At 52.2% G+C, this 23888-nt stretch overlaps 4 protein-coding genes across 6 annotated transcripts; 1 reads left to right on the forward strand and 3 right to left on the reverse strand.

Annotated features, from left to right (window-relative positions):
• Positions 1-1260: 1260 nt before the first annotated feature.
• On the reverse strand, positions 1261-5054 carry TIMM17B (translocase of inner mitochondrial membrane 17B). The gene is made up of 6 exons (XM_061178685.1): positions 4980-5054; positions 4088-4187; positions 2970-3033; positions 1921-2049; positions 1724-1834; positions 1261-1633 (listed from the first exon to the last, which is right to left on the reverse strand). The coding sequence occupies exons 1-6, from the start codon at positions 5003-5005 to the stop codon at positions 1545-1547; spliced, it is 519 nt and encodes a 172-aa protein (XP_061034668.1). The 5' UTR covers positions 5006-5054; the 3' UTR covers positions 1261-1544.
• Positions 5055-5187: 133 nt separating this feature from the next.
• PQBP1 (polyglutamine binding protein 1) lies at positions 5188-8886 on the forward strand. The gene is made up of 7 exons (XM_061178683.1): positions 5188-5339; positions 5750-5834; positions 7366-7477; positions 7671-7783; positions 7965-8249; positions 8442-8505; positions 8672-8886. Exons 2-7 carry the CDS (start codon positions 5768-5770, stop codon positions 8826-8828), a joined length of 798 nt encoding a protein of 265 aa, XP_061034666.1. The 5' UTR covers positions 5188-5339; positions 5750-5767; the 3' UTR covers positions 8829-8886.
• A 71-nt stretch (positions 8887-8957) lies between these two features.
• SLC35A2 (solute carrier family 35 member A2) lies at positions 8958-17081 on the reverse strand. Of its 3 annotated transcripts, XM_061177851.1 has the most exons (6): positions 16687-17074; positions 14993-15175; positions 12272-12423; positions 11127-11349; positions 10613-10790; positions 9125-9245 (listed from the first exon to the last, which is right to left on the reverse strand). In XM_061177851.1, exons 1-6 carry the CDS (start codon positions 16775-16777, stop codon positions 9218-9220), a joined length of 855 nt encoding a protein of 284 aa, XP_061033834.1. In that variant the 5' UTR covers positions 16778-17074; the 3' UTR covers positions 9125-9217. The 3 variants fall into 3 exon arrangements, with proteins under 3 accessions (XP_061033836.1, XP_061033834.1, XP_061033833.1); XM_061177853.1 differs by lacking the exon at positions 11127-11349 and having other exon boundaries at positions 8958-9245; positions 10613-10759; positions 16687-17081; XM_061177850.1 differs by having other exon boundaries at positions 10613-11349; positions 16687-17077.
• Positions 17082-18478: 1397 nt separating this feature from the next.
• Positions 18479-23528, reverse strand: PIM2 (Pim-2 proto-oncogene, serine/threonine kinase). Its single transcript, XM_061178346.1, has 6 exons — positions 23277-23528; positions 23032-23141; positions 22272-22322; positions 20000-20372; positions 19386-19562; positions 18479-19288 (listed from the first exon to the last, which is right to left on the reverse strand). Exons 1-6 carry the CDS (start codon positions 23335-23337, stop codon positions 19125-19127), a joined length of 936 nt encoding a protein of 311 aa, XP_061034329.1. The 5' UTR covers positions 23338-23528; the 3' UTR covers positions 18479-19124.
• Positions 23529-23888: the final 360 nt, after the last annotated feature.

The following is a 23888-nucleotide window of genomic DNA, read 5'->3' on the forward strand; positions in this document are numbered from 1 at the left end:
GGGGCGGGGCCTGGAGACATAAGGGTCTGTGGACATCACAGCAGCCTGAGGCGGGCGGAACCTGAGGGCTCAAGGAAGGAAAAGGCTCAGAATAGCTAGCGGGCCTGTGTTTGACAGGAGCAGGGTGGGATCTGGAAACACAGCGGGGATGGGGCCTGGAGGTGAGGAAGGGCGCGGCCTAGGTGTACCGAATGGGCGGGACCAAAGGAAGTGGCCTGGAAATACAAGGGTTGCAGCCTGGGATACCCAGGGTCTGACTGGCATCCCGGTCCTACCCAGGCAGGTGTGTTGCTGCTGCTGGCGTGGCCATGGAGTTGGCAAGTTCGAGGCCAGGGCCCTGCTGGGGCACTGAGAGAGCTGTGTGCGCGGGGCCTGCTACCCGCGCCTGGCACTGAGTCCATCAAGCAGTGTTGCAGTTCTACTACCTCCGAGGACCACTAGGACCTCGTTGGGGCCTTGGGAGGCTGGAGAACTCAGCATTTGCACCCCCAGGGAGCGAGTTTGTATAAGAGAGAGGGCATTTCCACCTCTTTGCAATGGCTTGCATAAAAGGGACAGTTGGTGTGTCTCCCATGAGGCCATCTGCACCCCAGTGGAGGCGTCTGCCCCACACATGTAAGTGTTTGCATGCAAGAGACAGTGTTTGGAGCCGATGTCCATCCGAGAACATCTCTTTCCCATAACCCCCACTCCACCCCCAAAACGAAAACTCATCCGGTACCCTTAAATACTGACAACACTGAGCATCGCAGAGCAGAAATCTCTCTGTAGTGCAGAAGAGAAGATTAAGGGTACCTTCTTCAAGGAAGCTGGGTCTCCCCGACCCCTACTTCCATCCCAGGTCCCTGGTGAGGCCACATGGAGGGGGAATTATCTTCACAAATGGGGTGACTGGTATCCAGAAACACAGAGTTCACTGTGAAGTCAGATTTCCCAGTCTTTGCAATGGGGACATGGGGGAGAGGGGTCAGAGGTGCCACATGCGGAACCACCCCCTCCACCCCAGCAATCCTGTGCTCACTCATTTCTTTGCCAAGCCTGTTCCTCTTCTGTCTGCTTGTGAGTCAACACTTGGCCCCCTTATTCATGTACTATTCACATCTTGATTCATTCCCCCTCCTACACATTCATCCCACAAACCTTTACTAGAGCCCACTCTCTGTGGGACTCCAAATCCTAGGGCTCCCAAGTCCCTGAAGAGGGCTCTACCCCTTGTCCTAGTGAGCAGCTCCAATGGGTGGCTCAAGGAGTACATACATAGGCATTTCAACACTGGCTTTAAATACTGATCAGGGTGCCATGCAAAGGGATTGGGGTGAGAGCTTGTTACATATGAGTGGGGGCTGGGGTGCCTGAGAGAGAAGGGACCCATCCATCAGGGCAGCTGGGGTGCCCCACCCCCAACCTGGGATAAGCGAACAGAGTAGAGGCCCTCTCTGGAGGGTCCCAGGGCCAACTGGGAGCCAGCCCTCCCTTCGAGGTAGATCATCGCGGGGGGAACCGAGGAGGAGCTCCCACGGTGGCAATGACAGGCGGTCACTTCCTCAGTGGTACTGCTGATAGCTGGGGTAGCCTGGGGCCGGGGTACCCTCCTTAGGGGGCAGCTGGCTGGGGTCCTCCAGGAATGGGGGTGCTGGAGCGGGGAGAATTGGATAAAGATGAGCGGAGGAGGCAAGGCAGAGCATTTCCCACCTCTCCCTGGCCAGCTTCACCAGGAACTCACCATTGCGGAACTGCTGGGCGGTGTAGCGAGTGAGGAGGATGCCAACACCCTCGATGAGGGCCAACAGAATGCCTCCCATCATTGCCGAGCCCACCATGGCCAATGGGCCACCTGGAGGAATGAGGAGGCACGGGGAGAGAGGTGAGAGCAGGCAGAACAGGGTGGAAAGGGCTGGGGCCTGGGGATGGGGCACTCACTGCGGGCAGCCAGCACAGCCCCGGTCAATGCTCCGCTGGTGATGGAGTTCCAGGGATCTTCCTTGCCCCGCAGCCGCACCAGACCGCAGTCGATGGTGGAGAACAGGCCCCCCCACACTGCGAAGCTACCTGTTGGGGGACCACGGCCTAATTAGTGTTTGTGGGGAATCCCCAGAATATACGGCTCAGGGTCCAGGGACTCCCAAGGCCTGAACACTCTGGCAAAGAACAGGGAGAAAAACCCAGAGGCAAGGGCAGATGGCAAACTCCTAGGGGATAGCCCCCATCTGTCTCTGTGGTAGCTCCTTCAATCTGTCTGTAATTGCCATCGGCACTCCCTTCACCTTCATAGGGGGCTGACAAGTGTTTACGGGCAGATTTATCTGCTTCTATATGGCTTTTTTCTTGGCCCCGCCATGCACTCATTCCTCTCAGTTCTCTGACCAGGGATTGAACCCGGGTGACGGCAATGAAAGCCCGGAATCCTAACCACCAGGCCACCAGGGAACTCCCTTCTATATGGCTTTTAACAGAGCAACTTTGATCTTCGTAACTACCACACAGAATTGGAATTCTGACCTTGGTTTCAGGGAGAAGGAAAGGGATTAGCAAAGCCAGTTAACAATACAATAGTTAAAATGTTTACTCAAGTCTTACTGTGTGCCAGGACCTGATCTACGCACTGCATGTTACTTGACTTCTGAAAATTTATATTAGTTAATACTACCAAAGCGCTTAACAGAGCAACCAGCACTTAGTAAGTACTACCTAAGTTACATAAATTACAAAACTTACTGTTTTGTCATCCCCATGTTGCAGATGAGGTTCAGAGAGGTTAAGCCACTAGCCCAAGGTCACACATCAGGGAAGAGCCAGGGCCTGGATTTAAACTCCAGAACTCACCCATATGAAATTGTTGGGAAACGTCACTCCCCCAGGAAGTCCCAGGCAGAGCTGGGACTAGAATCTGGACCCCCAACTTGCAGTCTAGACTCAAAGGAGCAACCACCTCAACTCTGTTATCACATCTGTCTCCCCAAACCTCTCACCTCCAATCTGAGGGGCTCGGATCCTCACAGCGTTGACACTGCCTCTCATTCGGTGCCGAATTCCCTGGAGGAAAGTGGGGAGGAAGGGAATCAGAGCCCGGTTGAGGCCACTGGCAGACAAGGTTTCTAGCTTTTAAGAGAGGGATGGGGGCAGGGAAGCTGTAGGGGTATCAGAGGTAGAGATGTGGGGAAGTGGTCAAGAACTAGGGGGCTGGGGAGCACCCCAATACAGGTGCTCTCAGAGCTGGGATGAGAAATCATTCATTCATTCGTTACTTAGCATCTATGTGCCAGGCACCATGCTGTATGCAGGGATACAGCAGTAAACAAGGTAGACCTGGCCCCTACCCTCTCAGAGCTCACATTATAGTGGGGGAGACAGATCCTAAATAAGGGTACAGATAAGATAGCTTCAGACAGCAATAAGAACCCTAGAGGAAATAGGATAAAGAGCTATAACAGTGGCTGAAGGGTCAGGAAAGACCTCTTTAAGGAGGGGGGCATTTATGCTGAGACCTTGAGGATGAGAGGGAGAAACCTGGACAAAGATCCAGGAAAGAGAGCTCCAGGAGATGAGGGGAGGGACAGGGCTAGACAGAGAAATTGCAGAGACCTTGACAAATGCATGGCATTTAAAGTCATGACATTTGATGAGGTCTCCCAGGAAGGGGAGGGGGGTTCTCAGAGATAGAGAGAGAGAGAGAGAGAGAGGGAATCGATTACGTTAAATTAAAAGTATTTTCTCAGCTTTAAGGCTGTCCTCCTCCTGCCAATTAAACTCCTGTCACTTCCCTCTATCCAGGCTTCCAACCCAGAATCTGCCTCTAGGTAAAATCTGACTGGCTTTGCACACACACATTTAGGTTTTGGTGATGACCCTTTTGACATCACAGCATTTCCACAGAGGAGCTCCAGTTGGGTGGGGGGGTGAGGGGCAGAGGTCATGTTTGCAGTTCCTCCAAACTTCCAGATCCTGGAGCCAGGCCTGGCATATAGTAGGTGAGCAGGCACCAGAATGAATAAGTGCATGTGACTGGCAGCTCCAAGCAGTTTTCAGAACAGTATCCCACGTGGACAGGGCAGGACCCCCGCACCACCCAGGGAAGGCCAGGACTCACGACAGGGGCATTGCGGAAGCCCTTAATGGCCTGGAAGACTCCACCGCCGATAACACCCATAGTGAAGGCACCACCGCAATCATCCACAATTCGCCATGGGCTGCAAGCGGGAAGGGGAGGATGGGGTTAATGTCAGCCCTCCCTCTTGCCATGTCACAAGGACTCTTTCCAACTGGGAGAAACTTAAGTCACCCAAATGGGAAGCAGAATTTCAGATAATAGATTATTTTCCCCCTCATTTAAGCAAGAAATAGTGCGAAGGGGGGAAAATATTAGTCTTTGCCCTGTCCGCCCCCCCCCTTCGCAGCCAACCAAGGAATCAACCGCTTTACTACTATCAATGATTAAATGAATTGATAACAAGCAAAGAGTTGGCAAGTTTAAATAAGCGCTACAGAAGTGTTAAGCTAGCACTGTTACTAAAGCAGAACGGGCTCGCACCCCCTTTTCCCACAATGAGCACGTCCAACCAAGCCACGCCCTCTTTTTTTTTTTTTTTTTTTTTTTAACCCGCACAACTGGGAAAAACCAAGCGCAGACCGTGGGGATGATCCAGCACCGCTCAACACCGCACCACCCCCTCGGCTGGAATGGATTCGACCAGCGTGTCTTTTCGTTAACAAAGAGAGACTGGGAGGTACGAAGGCAAGGGAAACGTGGAGTGGTTCGTCCTTGCACCGCATCTTCTCCTTTAGGCACACAGTTGTGGCCCCTCTTAACGGAGCCCGAGTAGGAGGAAGCAAGTGGAGGGGAGCAGAAGGAGACAACAAACGTCTAAGAGTCTCCCGAGTCTGGGACGTGGCGCTGTCTGGCCGGTGCCTCCCCCGCCCGCCTCCCACCGTTGGCCGTGGCGCCCTAGCAACAGTCCCGAGGCCTGCGCCCCTCGCCGTACCAAGGCTCCCGAGCGTACTCCTCCATGGCGCCGGCGTCCGGCCGCGCAGTCTGGCTAAACCCCGGCCGGGCCACGCCCCCACCGTTAACGCACACAGGCGCCCGAGCTTTCTGCCTATTTCAGGGCAACGATTGGGTCGTTTCGCCAGAAGTCAGACCAAGGCGCACTCTCATTGGCCAGCCAGGTTTGTGTCATCTGTTCGCCGCAGCCTGAGCGTAGCCCAGTTTCCTCCAGGCTCGGAGAGAGAGGACTTCGTTCTGGGCTTTGGGAGAAGAGAATCGTGTAGTCCTGGCAATCATAGAAGCGACGAGAGAGAGACGGCCAGTCTATCAGCTTTCCACTACCCGCGTGACTGTATTGGTAATGTCGGGGTGGGCGCATTTTTTGGAGCTGGAGGAGGTGTTGCACTCTGCTCCCCCATCCCAGCGCTTTGGTTCCTTCCACCCGGTAGTCTTTGGGGGAAGTTGGGTGAGCCCATTTCTGGGGCGAGGGGCAGCCGCGTTTGGACCCTTTGGCAATGGGCGGAGCCTGGGCCTGGGAGAGGAAGCCGGTCCTGGAGCACCCGGCCCGGGAGAGGAGGGTTGGTGAGAGTTTTGGTGATATTGCCATTTATCCCTTCCACCTTTTAGCGTAGGGTCTGTCGCCCAGCTCCTAGTGTAGGTGGGTAGGTGGGGGTCCAGATGAGTACTTGCTGGGGGGAGGCGCTTGGTTACAAGATCCAGATTCAGTCCTCATCTGAGCTGTTTTTTGGTCTGTCTGTTCTTCCCTAGGTCTGTCTGCTATCCGCTATGCCGCTGCCCGTTGCGCTGCAGACCCGCTTGGCCAAGAGAGGCATTCTCAAACATCTGGAGCCCGGTGAGAGAGCTAAGAGCAGATAGGCCTACCATGTGCCAGGCTTGACAGGCACTTTGTTGTTGATACTGCCACTTGATACCTAGCATGGACCTACTTCGCACCAAGCAGTGGGGTGGCAGGCATTTCACTGTTAACAATGCGTATTCCTGACACCCATTCCTACCGTATGAGGAGGCGGGTGGGGACAGGAAATAGACATTTCATCCTTAATAATACTGACAGCTGACGTGTATTTTTGGGTCTTCTATATCCCAAGTTTAATCCATCCATCAGTCCCTGGAGGTGGTTACAAAGTATCTAATAGTAAGGATAGTAACAGTTGACAGAAGCTGAAATCTACTGCAGCCTCCTGTGGGCCAAGCACAGTGGCAGGATGCTAATACTTTGTTCTTTACCATACTAGTAGATAACATTATTTTAGACCTACTGTGGAGCCAGGCACTGTGCTGGTGATATATACCTTATTGTTCACCGTATCAATAGCTGACATGTATTTTGGGTCTTCTTAAGTGTCTGTCATACACATTATGATGAACAGTATATAAAATAATGATAGGATCTATCATTTAGGCCTAAATGATAGTGCTGCTGTTGCTAGTATTTCTACCTTATTGTAAGTAATAGTAAAAGCTGGCATCTAGTTTGGGCTAAGGTGTTCCAGGTACTGGAAAACTCATCTTATTTTCACTTTATTGATAAGTGACAACTATTACAAGCCTGTTGTGTGCCAAGCATAGATCTTTGGTTAATAATACTGATAATGATCATTGATATGATATTTACTTTAAGGCTGTTGGTACCAGGCCCTGTGCTGATTGTATATATCTTACTAACAATACTGATGATTATAGCTGACATCTATTTTGGGCCTATTGTGTGACAGGCACTCTGCTGTTGCTGACATATACATTTCATTGTTAGCTATATCCATAGGTGAAATCTGTGATAGACCTACGGAGGTCCAGGTACTCATACACCTTTTTTATTCTGTTGATAGTAACTGACAACAGTTGTAGGCCTCAGGAACTGAATAGATTCAGAGAAGCGTTTGGATAAATCCCTTGCTATCCAAACTTGCTACTCAGTATACCGGAGTCAGAAACCTCATATTTGCCAAGCTTGGGAGCTGAACAGATTTGGACATATTTTTAGATAAACCCCTTGTTGAAACTAATTTTATCCAAATAAATTTGGATAGTATGGTGTCACATACTATCTGAACTCAGGAACTGAATAAATATGGATACATGTTTTTTAATGAATCCCTGTCTAAAGTCTGAAACCAGATAAGTTCAGGTAGCAGTATGTCATATCTGAACCCAGAAACAGAACAGATTTGGGTAAATGTTTTGGTAAATCCTGATACTCAGATACTTGGATTTGGAATGTGAGCAATATTTTTTAGGGCACTTGAGACCTGGCACACACACGTGGTCCACGTGAATGTGAGTGTGTCTCCCCAGGCCCTGACTGCAGGATGGGGATCCCTATGGTCCTTACTGCTGTCCTCCTTCCCTCCTTGTCCTGCCAGAACCGGAGGAAGAGATCATTGCCGAGGACTATGATGATGATCCTGTGGACTATGAGGCGACCCGGTTGGAGGGCCTGCCACCAAGCTGGTACAAGGTGTTTGACCCTTCCTGGTGAGTCTGGGGACGCGGGGGGGGCGGGCTGGGGGTAAATGGGGGCCACAAGGGAAGAGATCTGGGGGCCCTCCCTGTAGGGTCCTGGCATGGGGCAGGTACAGGCAGAGATTGGGGAGACAAGAGTTGAGGCTACAAGGAGAGGATATCCGTGCTGACATTCCTTCCCTCCCTCCCTCCCACTGCCCTGCAGCGGGCTCCCTTACTACTGGAATGCGGACACAGACCTCGTGTCCTGGCTGTCCCCACATGATCCCAACTCCGTTGTTTCCAAATCTGCCAAGAAGCTCAGGAGCAGTAATGCAGGTGAGTTGGCAGATACAAGGGTGCCTCGAGTGTTCTAGCAGTTCTCCGAGAGGGGTCAGGTAAAAGACTGGGGCAGGTAAGACCAGGCAGGCCCAGCCCCAGGCAAAGGAGGCTGTTGAAGGCAGAGGCTGCTGGGTCCTGAGGTGGGAGCAGGAAGGTCACAAGGCTTTCGTGTCCCCAGATACTGAGGAGAAGTTGGACCGGAGCCATGAGAAATCAGACCGGGGCCACGAGAAATCGGACCGAGGTCACGAGAAGTCAGAACGCAGCCATGAGAAGTCAGAACGGAGCCACGAGAAGTCTGACAGAGACCGGGAGCGTGGTTATGACAAGGTGGACAGAGAGCGAGAGCGGGACAGGGATCGGGACCGGGACCGCGGGTATGACAAGGTGGACCGGGAAGAGGGCAAAGAACGGCGCCACCATCGCCGGGAGGAGCTGGCTCCCTATCCCAAGAGCAAGAAGGGTAAGCTGGGGTAAGGCAAGGGGGGCACCAGGGGTGCACAGTGTAAGGAAGCCCTCGCTTGGCTTCACGCGAGTGCCTGAGCCTGGGGCCTGGCAGCCTCAGGCTCCATTTCTTCCGGGGATGGGAGAGCTCGGTGATCCGGGACTCCTTGTGCCCCCGTCGAAGACCCCACTCTGCCACCTACTTCCGCAGTGGCAAGCCGGAAGGATGAAGAATTAGACCCCATGGACCCCAGCTCGTACTCAGATGCACCCCGGTAATTGACCACCCCTCAAGAGCCCTTCCTTTTTCCTCTTGACTCACTGCACCGCTGACCGTTCCTTTCTTCCTGTCTCCTTTCCCCCTTTGTCAGTTGTGTGTGGGAGGTGCCTGCCACAGTACACATATTATACATTCCTGCCCCCACCCCTTGTCACCCCCAGGGGCACGTGGTCAACAGGACTCCCCAAGCGGAATGAGGCCAAGACGGGTGCAGACACGACAGCAGCCGGGCCCCTCTTCCAGCAGCGCCCTTACCCATCCCCGGGGGCTGTGCTCCGGGCCAATGCCGAGGCCTCCCGAACCAAGCAGCAGGACTGAACCTTCCCCACCCCCACCCGCTCTGGGGTTTTTAATAAAAGCTTTTCGGTGGATCATGCCCATGAGACCTGAGTGCTTCCTTTTCTCACACTTTTGAGACTTCCCAACCCAAGCCAGCAAGATGCAAAACACGTTTTATTTACAAAAACTCACCTAAGAAATAATACTGTAGGGGTAGCAGGGACATGGGGGTGGCAGGGGCTGGAGGCTGAGGTGGTTGGGTCCTGTCTGGGCCAGAGTTTAGTCATGTCAGCCCTGCGTGGGAGAGGGGGTGTGGGGACAGGGGGTTCGGTGTCTACCCCCCCCAATACTGATCAGAGCGTTTGGTCCTGGCTGGACCAGGGCAAGAAGGGAGAGCGAGGCCAGGCCAGCGTCTTCAATCCCAGCGGCTAGGAACCCTTCACCTTGGTGAGCAACCTGTGGTGGGAACGGGGAGGAAAGAAAAACACAGAAAGCTGGGGTGGGCTGGCAGGTGGACGTCCTGAGCAAGCGAGGATGACTAGTGAGGCTGGTAGTCCCCAGGGTTAGTAACAGAGCCCACGTGGAGAGAGCGGGTCCCCTGGGTCAGAAAGCTACACGTGGACTAAATAAATACAATATCTTTATTTGGCATTGGGTATCCTGACATTTGTTCATTACAGTTCCTTAAAAAACAAACCAAAAAATCAGAACAAATTAATCAAAAATAAAGATCCAACGGCCCTATGTACATATAGCAAAGATAGCCCAGGCATCGCGCGCGCGCGCGCGCGCGCGCGCACACACACACGCACACACACACACACACACACACACACACACACACACACACACACACACACACACACACACACACCCATATACACCCTGGGAGACAGTTAAGGGGTCAATAAGCTTTGGGGAGTGCAGGGGGCAGGTTCCACATTTCAGCAATTTAAAGACACCCCTCCCCATGAAGTAAGGGTGCCTCGTACAGCCAGTTGGGTATCACGAGTGTGGCTGGCAGCTTTATTTTTCCTCTCAGGATATCTTAGAAAATAACCCTGCATCCAGCAACTGACGGTGTCTTAGATTCCATGAGATTAGGCCACTTCAAGGACCTCCCTTCTCCATTTTTCCCACACCCTGGATCATTCATCTGATTACACCACAAACCCCCAAATCACAAACAAATGGCCCCTACTGCACCCTTCCCCTGAATGGGCTGATGCAAAAATCTCAGCTGTCGCCCCCCTTCCTCTCTCCCTGGGTGCTCACAAGAGGCCCATTTTCAAGTCCCTGTGTTAGGGAAGCTGCCCCAAGGCCACAAAAAGAGCTACTAATATGATCCAGTGTGGTTGTCAGGGAGGAGAGAAGGCCTCAAGCTATCAGAGTCGGAAACCCACCCGTAGGCATCAGTCATTACTAAAGAGCTGTAGGATTTTTGTCCAATTTGTCCCTACAAAGGTGGAGGGATTGCTGGGAGGGACTCTCCCAGGCATGAGAGACAGGACGCCTCTGGCTGAGGGGGGCAGACAAAAAAAGCCTTGAATGATAACACCTCCAACCCGGTCCCCGAAGGGGTTAGACTGAGACAGAGGAGGCAGCTCTAAAAACCCCTGGCTACAAGGAAGGGTTCACGTGATGCCCTGCCCTAGTCCCACAAGCTTCCGGAAGTCTCGACAACTTGGAAGAAAAGACCCAACCCCAGGGGAGCCAGGCCCCGGTGGCAACTTGGGTCCTGCAGATGCCCAACACCCTCCAACCAGTGTCCCTCCCTGTCTCCCCCCACCGCCACCGCCAGCCCTCACTTCACCAGCACTGACTTTGGCAGAAAGGGCTCCGTGCTGACGTCTCCACTGTGGGAAGACAGCTGCGATGGCGGCGGCTGCCCCGGAGGCTGCTGGCGAGTGCAGGGCCCAGAGGTGGAGGCAGAGGCGGAAGCTATGGCTTTGGCTGCACCTCGGGGCAGGCTGTAGAGGTAGACGGCACCGATGACCAGCCCTGCGCCAAGGGCAAACAAAGGGTCCACGTGGAAGCCAAAGAGGCGGATGGAGGCAACAGTGGACAGCACAATGGACAAGGAGGTGGCAAAGCCCTTGAGGATATTGTCGGCATACTTGACGACAACAGCCACCAGTAGCCCGCCGAAGGCCTGGTTGAGCACCACGCCCCAGACAGCAGGCGTGTACCCGAAAAAGAAGCCACGGTGGGCTACAGCAGTGCCCTCGGCCCACCAGAGCCCCACCAGGCCCAGGGCTGTGCCAAAGAGGCCCAGCTGCAGGTTGCGCAGCCACACGGAGCCTGAGCTGCCTTTGAGGATCTTCTCGAAGTAGACACCTGCAAAGCCCGAGGACAGACAGGACGCCACGACAGCTGCTAGGCCCGCCCCAGGGTTCTGATCCAGTGGCCGCGGGCCCCCACCGCCGGCTTGCTGTGCCTGGACAATGGCGACTCCGGTGAAGAGGAGCAGCAGGGAGGCCCACTGCAGCCGGGAAAGGCTGCGGTTCAGCATAAGCACGGAGAACAGTGCCGTGGTCAGGATCTTCAGCTGGTACGTCACCTGCGAGTGGTATGTGGAAGACACTGAGGGCTGCTCCCGACCCCCAACATGCACATGTGGGGGACAGCACCCACTGTGGGCCCCCAGGCACAATGGAGGGACAGGGTGGGGTAGATAACCATAAAAACAGCAAAAATATCCAGCCACTGGCCACTGACTGAGATGCGGCTAAATAGCTCTGAGGTGCCTCCCAGAAAGTACACAGGAGGATGGCTGTGCAAGGATGTCCTGGGCCACACCCAAGTCCACATCCCAACCCCATGTCCTAGCTGTGTGATGAGGGACAAAGCACTTGCCCTGTCTGAGCCCTGACATACCATCTGTAAATACAACTGATGTATGTGAAGCACCTCACACAGCAGGTAATGAATGAATGGTAAACATCCTGATGAGGGAGGTCTTGATAAGGATGTGTTGATACAAATGAATCAGCCATGAAATGATGTCAGTAAACATTTACATAGAGCTTACTGTGTGCCAGGTGTGGGTCTAAGCACTTCACATGAATTCATTTAATCCTCACATATGAAGTGTGTTATTGTAATGTCCAATTTAAAGATGAGATGGAGAGGTTACGTGACTTGCCCAATATCACACAGCTGGAAAGTAGCAGAGCTGGGATTTGAACCCAGGCAGCCTGGCCCCAGAATCCAGGCTCTTTAACCATCTTAAAGGTTGCTTGTAAATAGCCTAAAGCTTATCCATCACCAACCAAGGGCTCTTCCCAGATATTACTTCTTTTAATCATCTCAGTGAGTAGCTACTATTACCATTTCCATTCCCAGTTCTCACAGATGAGGAAACCGAGGTTGAGGAAGATCCAAGGACATTCTGGAGGAAACACAGCCCCTGCTCTCTGCAGCCCTCCCTCCCCAACATCCTATATCCCCCACCCCAGCCAGTTCCTGGGCTTGGGGCTCACCTGGAAAGTGGCAGCTGGCAGGTTGGAGATGGCAACATACTGGAGGTTATTCTGCAAGGTGTAGATGAGAGAGGGCACTGCGAGCTTTAGTGTGTCCACATACTGCACCAGGACAGCCTCGTGGAGGAAAAGAACCAGGTGCTTCACGTTACCTAGGTGGAGGGAGGAGAGCCCTGTTTAGCACTGACTTCCAAAGATGGGGATCCTCTAAAGGACAGGACTGGGCCTGGTCCTGTGTCTCCCCACCACACTTCAACTCCCTGAGGGCTAGAATGAGGTCTGCGCTCTCGGTTTCTCTACAGTACAACCATGTCTCCAGCAAGCCTTTCGGATACTCAGTCTGAGAATCACAGACCACATTTCACTCATCTTAGAGCCCACCTCTCTGGCACAAAGTCCCAGGGCAAGCACTCAGTACAGTTTGTGCAATGAAATAATCAGCACTAACTAGGAGCTTGTGAAGTAGAAACTCTAGGAGTGTGGGTGGAAGGCTGTTTACCAAGCAGAGGGAAAGTTTTAGACTCAGCTTTTATTTTTTTATTTTATTTTTTTTAAAGATTTTTTTGATGTGGACCATTTTTAAAGTCTTTATTGAATTTGTTACAATATTGCTTCTGTTTTACGTTTTGGTTTTTTGGCCGCGAGGCACGTGGGATCTTAGCTCCCTGACCAGGGATCGAACGAACCCACACCCCCTGCATTGGAAGGCGAAGTCTTAACTACTGGACTGCCAGGGAAGTCCCTTAGACTCAACTTTTAGACTTTTCCTAGTTCCCTCCTAGCCTGAGAGCTGCCTGAGGGCAGGGGCCATCTTCCACTTGGCCGCCTCCTTCTGTCAGCCCCACACACACCAAGCATTTGCCCCTGTCACATGGAAGAATGCAGGCTTGACTCTAAAGCAGAAAGTCTGGTTGGGACCTGCTCCAATCAATAAATGAGAATACTTTCGTATATAATAAGACCTTTGCAAATCTCACCCCACTTTTTTGCAGTTCATCTTTTAAGACTCATCTGAGTGTCCCTCCTCAGGGAAAAGCCCACAACCACTGCACAAGGTTACTGCAGGAACTCCTGCTGATGCTCATTCACAAAACCCTGCCCTTGCCCTTCATGGCATTAATCCCAGGAGTAATTATCAATCTCTAACCCTTTACCCAAATTCCCTGGGCCCAGGGGTTTGGGTGTTCAAAAATGTCCAGGTGTTAGAAAGGTAACACGGCATATATGCTATATATTTCACATAACACACATCACGTATATGGGGCTGCACACCGTAATCAAGCACATTCATACTTCTGCAGTGACTCGTGGACACATTCACACCAAATGAGAAAACTAAAAAAATAAAACAGGGGTGTTGCTGAAATTGTAGATAAGAGATGAAAGCTGTGATTAACCTGTAGCTGTTTGTCTCTCCCCATCTAAAATATCAGCCCCCTGAGGGCAAGATGCACATCTGCATCGCTAACATGTCCACCTCCACAGCCAGAACACGGCCTGCCACACAGTGTTCACTCGAACCGTCTCAGAATCAATCTAGAACAGAGCAGATGAGTTCCTAAACTGCTGCCTCCCAGGGCCCTGGAGCTAATGAGTGGGTGAGAATGTTTTCTTCAGTGTAAATACCTAGGGCAGAGCCGCATGCGAGGCCTTTATAGAGAAATGACTGGGCAACATTTTAAAGAAGAAGGCCTTTGGGGGAGGTGTTTAAATTAGTAAATAAATTCAACTTATAGGAAATATAGAGGATAGAAGAACATGTTAAATGAGACCACTGGGAGGCACTCAGCAAAATCCAGGCTACCCAAAGTCTACAAGACAAACAACCTTATGTCTTCGAGAAATTAACTGCAGAGAGAAAAAAAAAACAGTTGGAGGGGAACCTAGAGGCTAGCCGACCTAGAAGACACCAACCAATTACAAAGCACTGACTTTATATAAACCTGATTCAAACAAAATTTTTAAAACTTTTATGACATTTGAGAAATCATTACGAATTTGAACACTGACTGGATATTTGATTATTTTATTAACTTAAAAAATTATTGTTAATTTTTTGATGTATGATTTCCAGCAGTCATGACTGATTGAAGTCATTATTTTAAATGTACCGAAATATTTACTCAAGATAATAAGAGGGAATTTACTTCAAAATCATACTTCATGTGGGACATACTTCAATATAACAAGGTGCAGGAGTAGGTAAACAGACACATAGATTGGTAGTGAGTGGATAATCACTGATGCTGTTTAATGGCAGAGTGGCCATGAGTTGATCATTGTTGAATCTCGGTGATGGGACATGGATATTTTACCATTTTATTATTTTATCTGATTTTGTGTTTGAAATTCTCCATAATGAAAAGTTAGAGAGAAATCAATAAATCATCATGTAAGGGTCACCTGCTACCTTATGGGCACAGACTGTCTCACTCCTTCAGTGTTTACTGGCCAGCTCCTGGGGAGTTAGGGGTATAAACATGTGGATGCAGCTACTCATAGCTGGAGGTACAAGGCGGCCAAGCCGCACTTACACAGTCCCCAGGCATTTTCATAGACACAGAGATACTCCCCCAACCAAACCCTCCACGTGGGTGCGGGTACATACACAGACACACAGACACACAGACACACAGACACACACACACACACATACACACACTGCCACCCACCGACTCCAATGCAGCCCCCCTCCCTGCAGCCCCCCTCCCTGGCTCATACCCCTCTTCTGTGCGAAGAGCAGCAGCAGGCAAGTGAGACCTTTGAGCACTTCAGCCATGACCACAGCAGTGGTGGCAAAGAAGCGGTCCCCAGGCAATGTGCGGGCATAGCGGATGCTGAGGATGAGGGAGGCATTCTGGACCACCAGCACAGCTAGGGATATGTATTTGAGGCGCCGGTGAGCTGTGGGGAATGGAAGGAGTAAGGGGGAAGAAGGGGTCAAAAGCTGCTGTGGCATAACCACACTACCACCCTCCCCTCTCCTTTCTCGACCAGGATCCTCCTAGCCACCACTACTTCCTCCTTCTGCCTGCCTATCCTGACCCAACGTGAGTCTGATCCCTGCCAGCTTCCACTGCCTCAGCCACAGGCAGGAAGAGCCAGAAAGGGAGAAGTGGGCCTCTCCCTGTCCAGCCCATACCTGGAATCCTTGCTGAGGTGTCAGGAAATGGGTGGGGCAGGTCCTGGACACCCACCTCAGCCCTCTCTCTCCCTCCCCTGAGAAGCAACCCTGCCCTGGGCAGAATACCAACTGCATCCTCGACATTTATTGAGTGCTTACTGCGTGCCTATCACTGGGATAAGGGATTTATATGGATCACCTCAACAGACCCCTACATGGCTCTGATCTCTGAAGAAACTATCAGTGTTCCCATTTTATGGATGAACAACCAAAGATTTATATGAAATGATGGTTCTATTTAGTGAAGGATTGTCTCATGTGAAAAATGATACCCTAATACAAGGAATGAGACCACTGTATAAGGCATGTCCATCCCCTAAGGAACTTTCTCTCATCTAAATTATTCCATTCCCTTACACTCAGAATGGTCTCTCCAACCCCTCCCGCCTAAGATGACTGATTCCTCCCTAACCCCAGAATGGTCTAACAAATATAAGAAATGATTCCCTCACTGTCCAAAGGATTGAACCCCATGTAATAAATGGTTACTCCACTAAGAATGGTCTGGGTCCCTTAACGATATAAGGAAATATTTCCCTATACACCAATCATCCTCCCACCACCGCATACCCCCACCTCCAGCTAAGGAATTTTCCCTTGTCCTGCTCACACTCACAATGAACTCTCCCCGTTATAAGGAATGGCCTGGCGCCCTCAGAACGTCCTTTCTCCGCCATATAAGGAAGGCCCCTCCCACTGCAACATACAATGAACTATCTCCATCAGGAAGGGACCCCCAGAATGGTCTTCTCCCCATATAATGGACATCCCTATCCTCAAAATATTCTAAGTCACATAAGGAAGAACCCGCCCCACCCTAACTCACAATACCCCTGTCCCTTTACAAGGAAGAAACCACTACCCTCAGAACAGCCCCTCCCTTCTATAAGGAAGAACTCTCCCGCTCTCAGAATGGTCTCTCCCTTGTATAAGGACGGACCCCCACGCACACTCAGAATGGTCTTAGTGGTCTTAGCCTCCCCAAAAGGAAATACCCGCCTCCAACTCAGAATGGTCTCTACTCCCTATTTGCAGAAGGAACCTCCCCATCACCCTCAGAATGGTCTCTTCCCCGCCCCCAAAACACACGTCCTCCTCCCACCCCCCACTGCCCACACATAGGTTGGTCCGTACGGGATGCTCCCTCTCGCCTCAGTGAGGAACCTTTCTGACCCCCCAGCGATCCCGCCCCCCGGCCTGCCGCCGACTGCTCAGCCACAGCCTGTCTCACCCGCAGTCGCGGTCCCAGGCTCCAACGCCCCTGCGGAGACCGCCCCTGGCCCGGCCGCCGCGGGTGAACCGCCGGACCCCACCGCTGCCATGTTGGCATCTGCCTGGCCCGTCCCCTCGGCAACAGTAGGCCACTTCCGTGTCCGTTACTTCCGCTTCCGGGACCCCGGGGTGGGGATGGGGCGAGCGAGAAGCTGCCCAGAGCAGTGGCTCTCCTCGTTCGCTCCTGAACGCTACTTTAAGAGCGGCCTCAGGATTTCCAAATTCCGTCGGGATCCGGAGACAGGGCACGCAGCCGGCTCAGTCTCCCGCCGTCTTCACAGAGCCTCTTTAGCCCACTCCCGTTACTAAACCCGCCCTCGTCTTCTTTGATCTCGCTTTCCATATCGCCCGCCCATTCTGTCTCCTCGTCTCTTTGGTTCCGCTGTCCGTCTCCTATCTCGGCTCTTTATTGCCACCTTCTGATGGCACCGCCCTTTCTGCATCAAAACTCCTGGGTCCTTCCGGGTTGGACTGAAGTTCTTTTCCCTTCTGTCGGCGAGGCCAACCCCCGCCCCCTGGAGAGACAGCGGGCATCTGGGAGGGAAGTGAGACTTTGAGGGAGCAGGGCAGGTGAGGGTCAGGCAGGTAAGCGAGCAGACAAAGGCAGGGCAGTTGAGGATATACTAGTGAAATGGCACAGGAGAGTTAAGACTGAGAAGGGAGGACAAGTGAGTCACCATTAAGAATGGAAAAGTGAGAAGGGGGTAGGTAAGCCAGCAGGTGAGAGGTTTACAGGTTAGTTTTTTGTTTTTGTTTTTTGCCACGCTGCCTGGCTTGCATGATCTTAGTTCCCCGACCAGGGATTGAACCCGGGCCACCGCAGTGAAAGCGCCTAGTCCTAACCACTGGACCGCCAGGAAATTCCCTAGGTTAGCTGTTGAAAGCAGGGCAAGAGAAGGTACAGCTGAGGTCGGGACAAGTGAAACTATGACAGAATAGGGCAGGGCAGGTAAGTCAAGAGTTGAGGAAGTTGAAGTGAGCGGATGAACAGGTAAGAAGACAAGGAAGAGGTGAAAAGGTAGGGGCAAAACAGGTGACTCCACCTTGGACGTTATTAGAAAACAAGGAAGGGCTAGGAAGATTCCTGTCAGCGCTCAACCCCCACCCTGCCCTCACCAAGCCCCAGAAAGGGCTTTTCTTCTCCCATGGGGAAGGTATTTCCTCCCCTGGGGTTGGGGGAAAGGAGTTTTTTCTGCCTCTGAGCTGGCCATCTTTGATTTGGGAGTGTGTCCCAGACATCTTCAATGTCTACGGTATCTCCAAAGCAGCCCTTCTGCACATACAGGGTGCTACATAAGAGCTGAGGGGAAAATCAAGTTTTTCTTTCACCTTAAATGAACCCATAAAAGATCTTCAGGATGGCACCACAAGACTGAGGCTTCCCGTGGGCAGAGAGGTCCAATCCATCTCCCTCTTGGCTCAGCATTCAGTAGATGCTCCACGAATGCCTCACCACATCTACAAATGGCCAGTCGCTTCTGATTCTATTACGTTTATTAAATAGTGGGTTTCCACACATGGCTTTTTAAATAATCCAGGCGGGGGAGAAGGAAGAGGAAGATACAGTTGGAGCTCTCCTTCCCCAATACATAAGTATTTACATTTCAGCAACTGGACAACCCTGGCTCAGAAGGAGGCAGCAAGAATCCAAAAAAGGTGGAGGGTAGGGCTCTAGGAGAACAAACAACAAGACTTATTTCCCCCACCCCATCCCCCCAAAAACCATCCACCCCATCCTAGTGGACTCTAGTAGTGTCCATCTCCCATCCCCTCCCAAATCATGAAAGTGGGGTTTCTCCTCACCAGAATAAGAGCACTTGGGATAACAGAGTAGGGTCCCCTCATACACACACACAAAAGCCCTGGGACAACAATAGGGCTTACCTCCCCCAGAATAAACAACCCTGGGCTGAGGTAGGCAAGCAGCTTGACTGAATATGGGACCCTAGGCTAGGGGAAAGGGTCCCTTTGCTAAAATAAGAGCCGCTGGGGTATTTGGAAGGAAAGCACCCTTGCCCAAGTCAGAGCATTTAAACTAAGTTTGTGTGGTGGTAGCAGGAGGTGCCAGTGTAGGGGTTACTGCTCATCAGAATAAGAGCCCTGCAGGCTCAGAATGTAAGTAATTTCAACCAAATAAACACCCTTAGCAAAACAAGAAGCAAAGAAGGACCCCCTCCAGAATAAGAGAGCGTACGTTCTGGGAGGAAGGCTCCTTAGCAGGATTGGGATGGGGACTAGGTAAACTTGGCTTATGTCTTCTGACCCCTGATCCCCAATCTCTGACCCTAGTAACACTGGATTTTTAATGACCTGTAAAACCAGATCAACAGATGTCCATCTATCCCTGTGGTGTGGCCATGGGATGGCTATTCTAACTAATGGGGGCCCTGGCCAGGACTAGGGCAGTAGGGACCAGGCCAAAGGGGTGGAACTCCCTTTGGGAGTGTTGAGGGATGCATCCTCGGCTGGTGTCTGCATCCAGGGGTCCAGCAGGATCTCCTCCAGTGTGGGTCGGGCAGAGGGTTTGGGGGCCAGGCACCGGCGGATTAGGGCACAACAGTCTGCAGATCAGAAGCACACAGGAGATTAGCAGTGAGTTGGGGGCACCAGTCCCTGGGAGGGATGAAGTTTGGTGGGCTAGGGCGGGTGGGGCCTCACCTGGGGAGACGTGGGCAGGGAAGTGGAGCTCAGCCTCCAGAATCTCCTGGTCTCTCTCAAAGGGAATGTCCCCACATACCATGTCATAGAGGAGGATACCCAGTGACCAGACAGTGGCTGGGAGTGCGTGGTACTGGTGACGAGAGATCCACTCCGGGGGGCTGTACACCCTTGTCCCTGCACACAAGCCACAGGTTAGACCATTCTCTGATAATGCCCTTCTCCCATCCCACCCTCCCCAGGAAGTATGGTTGCTTCACTAGAATTAAGAGAACTCACTGTATGAGCAGGGTCCCCTCACCAGAATAGAAGCTCAATGGAATAAAAGCACTTAAAAGGTACAGTAGGACCTCCTTACCAGAAAAAGAAGACTCAGGATAATAGCAGGATCCCCTCATCAGAATAAGAGCCCAGAACAAGATCAGGGCACTGTCAGAAGATGGACTTATTAGAGGGCAAGGCTTGAAAGCCCCTAATATGAAAATTCAAGAACCTTATAAAGGTGTACTATAGATCAAGGGTTACAGGATACCCCAGCACTGGAGGTCAAATGTCAAGAGGCCAAAAAGATAAAAGGTGAAAACTCCCCCCACAGAGATTTAGGGAAGCCTTACCATCAAAGTCAGTGTAGGGTTCATCATGAAGCAGGGCGCCAGAACCAAAATCAATGAGTTTGGCACAGCCCCGGCGGAGGTCCATCAGGATGTTCTCATCCTTGATGTCACGATGGACAACTCCACGGGCATGGCAGTGCCGAACAGCTGCCACTACCTGGGCAAAGAGACAGCGGCTTCGGCCTTCACCCAACGGGCCCTGCTCTGTGATGTAGTCAAAGAGATCCTGGGCAGGCAGAGGCCGCTCAAGGACCAGCATGAAGCCCTCTGGTGTCTCGAACCAGTCAAGCAGGCGGATCACACCAGGGTGTCCACCACCTGCACCCACCTTCCATAGCAGTGCCACTTCCAGTGGGCATGTGACTGAGTCTGACTGGGGTGGGGGGGAAGCAGGGAGAGAAAAGAGAATACAGATGTCAGGCTAGCAGCTTTGAGGCTGACTTCTCGCCTGAACTTAAATCATAGCTCCTCAGCCTCCTGACTGTGTGGCCTTGAGCAACCCACTTCCTTCCCTGGGCCTCAGTTCTCTCATCTTAAGGGCTTAAACTCACATAGCCATTGGGAAGGTGATTCAAGCTTAAGGCTATGGGGTGGGGAGGGATAAATTGGGAAATTGGGATTGACATGTTAACACTACTGTATATAAAATAGATAACTAATAAGGACCTATTGTATAGCACATGGAACTCTACCCAATACTCTGTAATGACCTATATTGGGAAAGAATCTAAAAAAAGTAAAAGTGTATATATGTATATTTGTAACTGATTCACTTTGCTGTACAGCAGAAACTAACACACAACATTGTGAATCAACTATATTCCAATAAAAATTAATTTTAAAAAAGCCAAAGCCTTTGCACATCTGGCATGTAATAGGAGCTCAGTTCATTTTTTTTGTTTTTTGTTTTTTGGCTGTGCCGCTTGCAGGATCCTATTTCCCCAACCAGGGACTGAACCTGGGCCACAGCAATGAAAGTGCCGAATCTCAACCACTGGACCACCAGGGAATTCCCTCAGGAAATGTTTGAGGAATAAATGAAGGTGGTTCTTAACAAAAGGCCTTCAGCAGAAGCAACTGATAAACACTATTATGTAGTAATTTATGTTTTGTCCACTGACATCTGTAAAGAGACTAGAATAGTACCTTACACACAGTGTTGCTTGATAAATGTTTGTTAAATAGATAAAAGCACTTTATAGCATAGAATCTGACACAGTTAGCACTCAATAAATACTATTATTGTGTGATGGTTTGTCTGCTTTGTTCACTGCCATAGCTCAAACACTAGAACAATGCTTGGTAACAGAGCAGAGCTCAATACATAGTTGTTAAATAGGTGAAAGCAATTAGTAGAAAAGGACTAGCACAAAAAGAGCTCTCAATAAATGTAATATTTTGCCAAGTGCCTAGAATTGTACCTGGCACGTTCTAGGTGCTAATATACAGTTGTTAAATAGCTAAAAGTGATTAACTGCAAAGGAACTGGCACAAAGTGAGAACTCAATAGTGTCATTTCATTATGTGATATTTTGTCACTGTAACCAAGCATCTAGAACCGTGTTGAATGAAAGTACTTAGTGGAACTTGGAACACAGTAAGCTTTTATGATGAAGCAAAGTCTGAGGCATACAGTCGGTGCTCAATAAAAGGCACACGTGTTACTGGTCAGAAAACCCGCCCCACTCTCGAAGCCCTGCGCGGGCACACGGATTGCCAGAAGCAGCCTTCCTGCCTGAGCTGGGGCCCTCTGCCGGCCAGTGCACTGACTTGCACAGCCGCAGACAGGTTTTCTCACGGTGATGAAAATTCCGCTACTGCGCAGGCGCACCTTCTCCCTCTGGGTCCCACAGCCTGCTCAGGCGCAGTTTCCCCAGAGCCCGCCAGGGGGCGCTCCCGCCCCTACAACTTGCCCAGACCCGCCCTGTTGTCCGTTAGCGCTCTAACGGCAGAAGAGAAGCAGCCACCGTCACCATGGCAACCAATGACCTCTGCCCCTCTTTCCTCACCAGCATGCCCTGCGGGCAGACCCTGAGGCAATGTTTGGAGGCGAGAAAGGAGGGTGGGAGGGGAGAATCCAGGGCTCTAGGGGAACTGGGGTGAGTCAGAACTGTATGGAGGTGTGGGTATCACCACAGGGGAGTAAACATGGGCTGGTAGGAGTGTTCTTCTCACCGTTACAGGGCCCAAGGAGTCATACAAACCATAGAAAGGCGAAATCCATCGTCAGAGATGGCGTCGCCAGGTCAAAAAGGACTTCAAGGATACTCACCCAGGGGGACCAGCCCAGCACGCGATTCCGGGGGATCACTTTGATGGCCACCTGAAGAAGCGGGCTGAGGTGAGGGGACCAGCAGATGACCCTCAGACCTCTCCCGGTCTGGACCCTCACCCTAGTCTTTCTGGTCCCAACCAACCACTCCACACCACAACCCCAAATGAGCTGGAGCTTCTCCCCTGCCCTCCAAGTCTCCAAAACCAAGTACACCTCTCCCACCATCTTTGGCCCTGGGCTCTTCCTTCTCAAGGCTTCAGGACCCCTCACTCCACGTGACGAGTTCTGAATTTCCTAACACCCCAAGCCCTCGATCTTCCCATCCAGCCCCAGGACACCCCAACCCTGTAGGGGGGGTCCTGGTCCTCACGGCTCCACCCTGGACACCTGCCTCCAAAATCCCAAAAATCTCAACTCTAGGTCCCCATCTTCCCACATATATACCACCTCTCCTGGATCGCAAGGTCTAGAGTCCTCACGACCCCCCACTCCCCAGTCTCACTCCCTGGACTTCCAGAATCCTTGCCCTGAAACCCCCCCTTCCCCCACATACCCACCTGGACCGCCACACACACACACACACACACAGGCGCGCGCGCGCGCACTCAGACACCCTCAGCAACCCGGATCCCGGCCCTCATGACCCTACCACTCGCACACTGTAGGCTCATTCCCTGGTCAATTAGCATCCCAGCCCCAGGGCTCCCGCCTCCGCCACACACACACCTGGCCCTCCCAAGACCCTCGTGGTGGATACCTGGAGTCGGTCTGTGACGCGATGTCCTGCGAAGACGGTGCCAAAACCCCCCTTACCCAGGAGGGGGCCGAGTCGGTACTCGGCCTCGAACGCTTCCCGATCCTTGCCTCCTACGCAGGCGGAGGCGAGGAAGTCAGGGTGGCGGCGTGCTGAGGCCGGCCGCGACCCTCTCCCCCTCCCCCCGCGCCGCCCTCAACCACTTCAGCCCGCCCGGCCTGGTAGCGCGGTAGGGGAGCCTCTCTCACCTGGCGGCGGCGTGGGGGTCATGGGGGCCACCGGGAGCCCCTGCAGAGGCTTAGTCAACATGGAGGAGGAGCTGCGCAGATTGAGCCCGCTGAGCCCGCAAGGCGTGGACGCCCGGGGCAGCGAGGCCGGGGAACCAGGACTGGGGGGCGCCAGGGTGGAAGGTAAGGAAACTGGTGGCCCAGAAGAGCCGGCAAACAGCGCAACGTTAAGATTAGCCGCGCGCGCCAGCCCCGACGCTACTGAGACAGGGCACGAGCCTCCCGAGAGAGTCGCCCCGGGCGACGGCCCCGCCCACTTGGCTTTGATCAATCCGGACGCAGCACCTGCTGTACCCCAGCCAATCGGAGCCAGCTCTTATTTGCATGCCACCCTCAACGTTTCAAGCACCCCCTTATGCAAATACATGCCCGGATCTTCCGCGGGGGCGGGGTCTGCATGCAAATGAGGGGGCGCGTGCGAAGAGGAAACTGGTTTTGGGAATCCCTTTTGCAGCAAGCGCGTTTGTTTTGGTTGTTGCGCGGAGTTGTTTTTATATATGTGTCTGTATGTGTATATATAAACTTAAAAAAAAACTGCACCGCCTCCTTTCCTAGGAAGTTGGTTGGCCGCCG

Source organism: Eubalaena glacialis, chromosome X, assembly GCF_028564815.1.
Source record: "Eubalaena glacialis isolate mEubGla1 chromosome X, mEubGla1.1.hap2.+ XY, whole genome shotgun sequence".
NCBI classification, from domain to species: Eukaryota; Metazoa; Chordata; class Mammalia; order Artiodactyla; family Balaenidae; genus Eubalaena; species Eubalaena glacialis.

Bases quoted from the DNA above. Each gene is read 5' to 3' on its own strand.
- TIMM17B (XM_061178685.1), bottom strand. From the start codon at position 5,005: ATGGAGGAGTACGCTCGGGAGCCTTG. The intron at 4,188-4,979 runs GTACGGCGAGGG...TCCCGCTTGCAG, and splicing joins GAGTACGCTCGGGAGCCTTG to CCCATGGCGAATTGTGGATG. The intron at 1,835-1,920 runs GTGAGTGCCCCA...TCATTCCTCCAG, and splicing joins GGCTGTGCTGGCTGCCCGCA to GTGGCCCATTGGCCATGGTG.
- PQBP1 (XM_061178683.1), top strand. From the start codon at position 5,768: ATGCCGCTGCCCGTTGCGCTGCAGACCCGCTTGGCCAAGAGAGGCATT. The intron at 8,250-8,441 runs GTAAGCTGGGGT...CTACTTCCGCAG, and splicing joins CTATCCCAAGAGCAAGAAGG to TGGCAAGCCGGAAGGATGAA. The intron at 8,506-8,671 runs GTAATTGACCAC...TGTCACCCCCAG, and splicing joins TCGTACTCAGATGCACCCCG to GGGCACGTGGTCAACAGGAC.
- SLC35A2 (XM_061177850.1), bottom strand. From the start codon at position 16,777: ATGGCAGCGGTGGGGTCCGGCGGTTCACCCGCGGCGGCCGGGCCAGGG. The intron at 11,350-12,271 runs GTGAGCCCCAAG...TACCACTCGCAG, and splicing joins TGCCAGCTGCCACTTTCCAG to GTGACGTACCAGCTGAAGAT. The intron at 9,246-10,612 runs GTCAGTGCTGGT...TTCCCACCACAG, and splicing joins ACGGAGCCCTTTCTGCCAAA to GTTGCTCACCAAGGTGAAGG.
- PIM2 (XM_061178346.1), bottom strand. From the start codon at position 23,337: ATGTTGACTAAGCCTCTGCAGGGGCTCCCGGTGGCCCCCATGACCCCC. The intron at 22,323-23,031 runs GTATCCACCACG...CCGCTTCTTCAG, and splicing joins GCGTCACAGACCGACTCCAG to GTGGCCATCAAAGTGATCCC. The intron at 19,289-19,385 runs GTGAGGCCCCAC...TCTGATCTGCAG, and splicing joins CCCTGCCCACGTCTCCCCAG to ACTGTTGTGCCCTAATCCGC.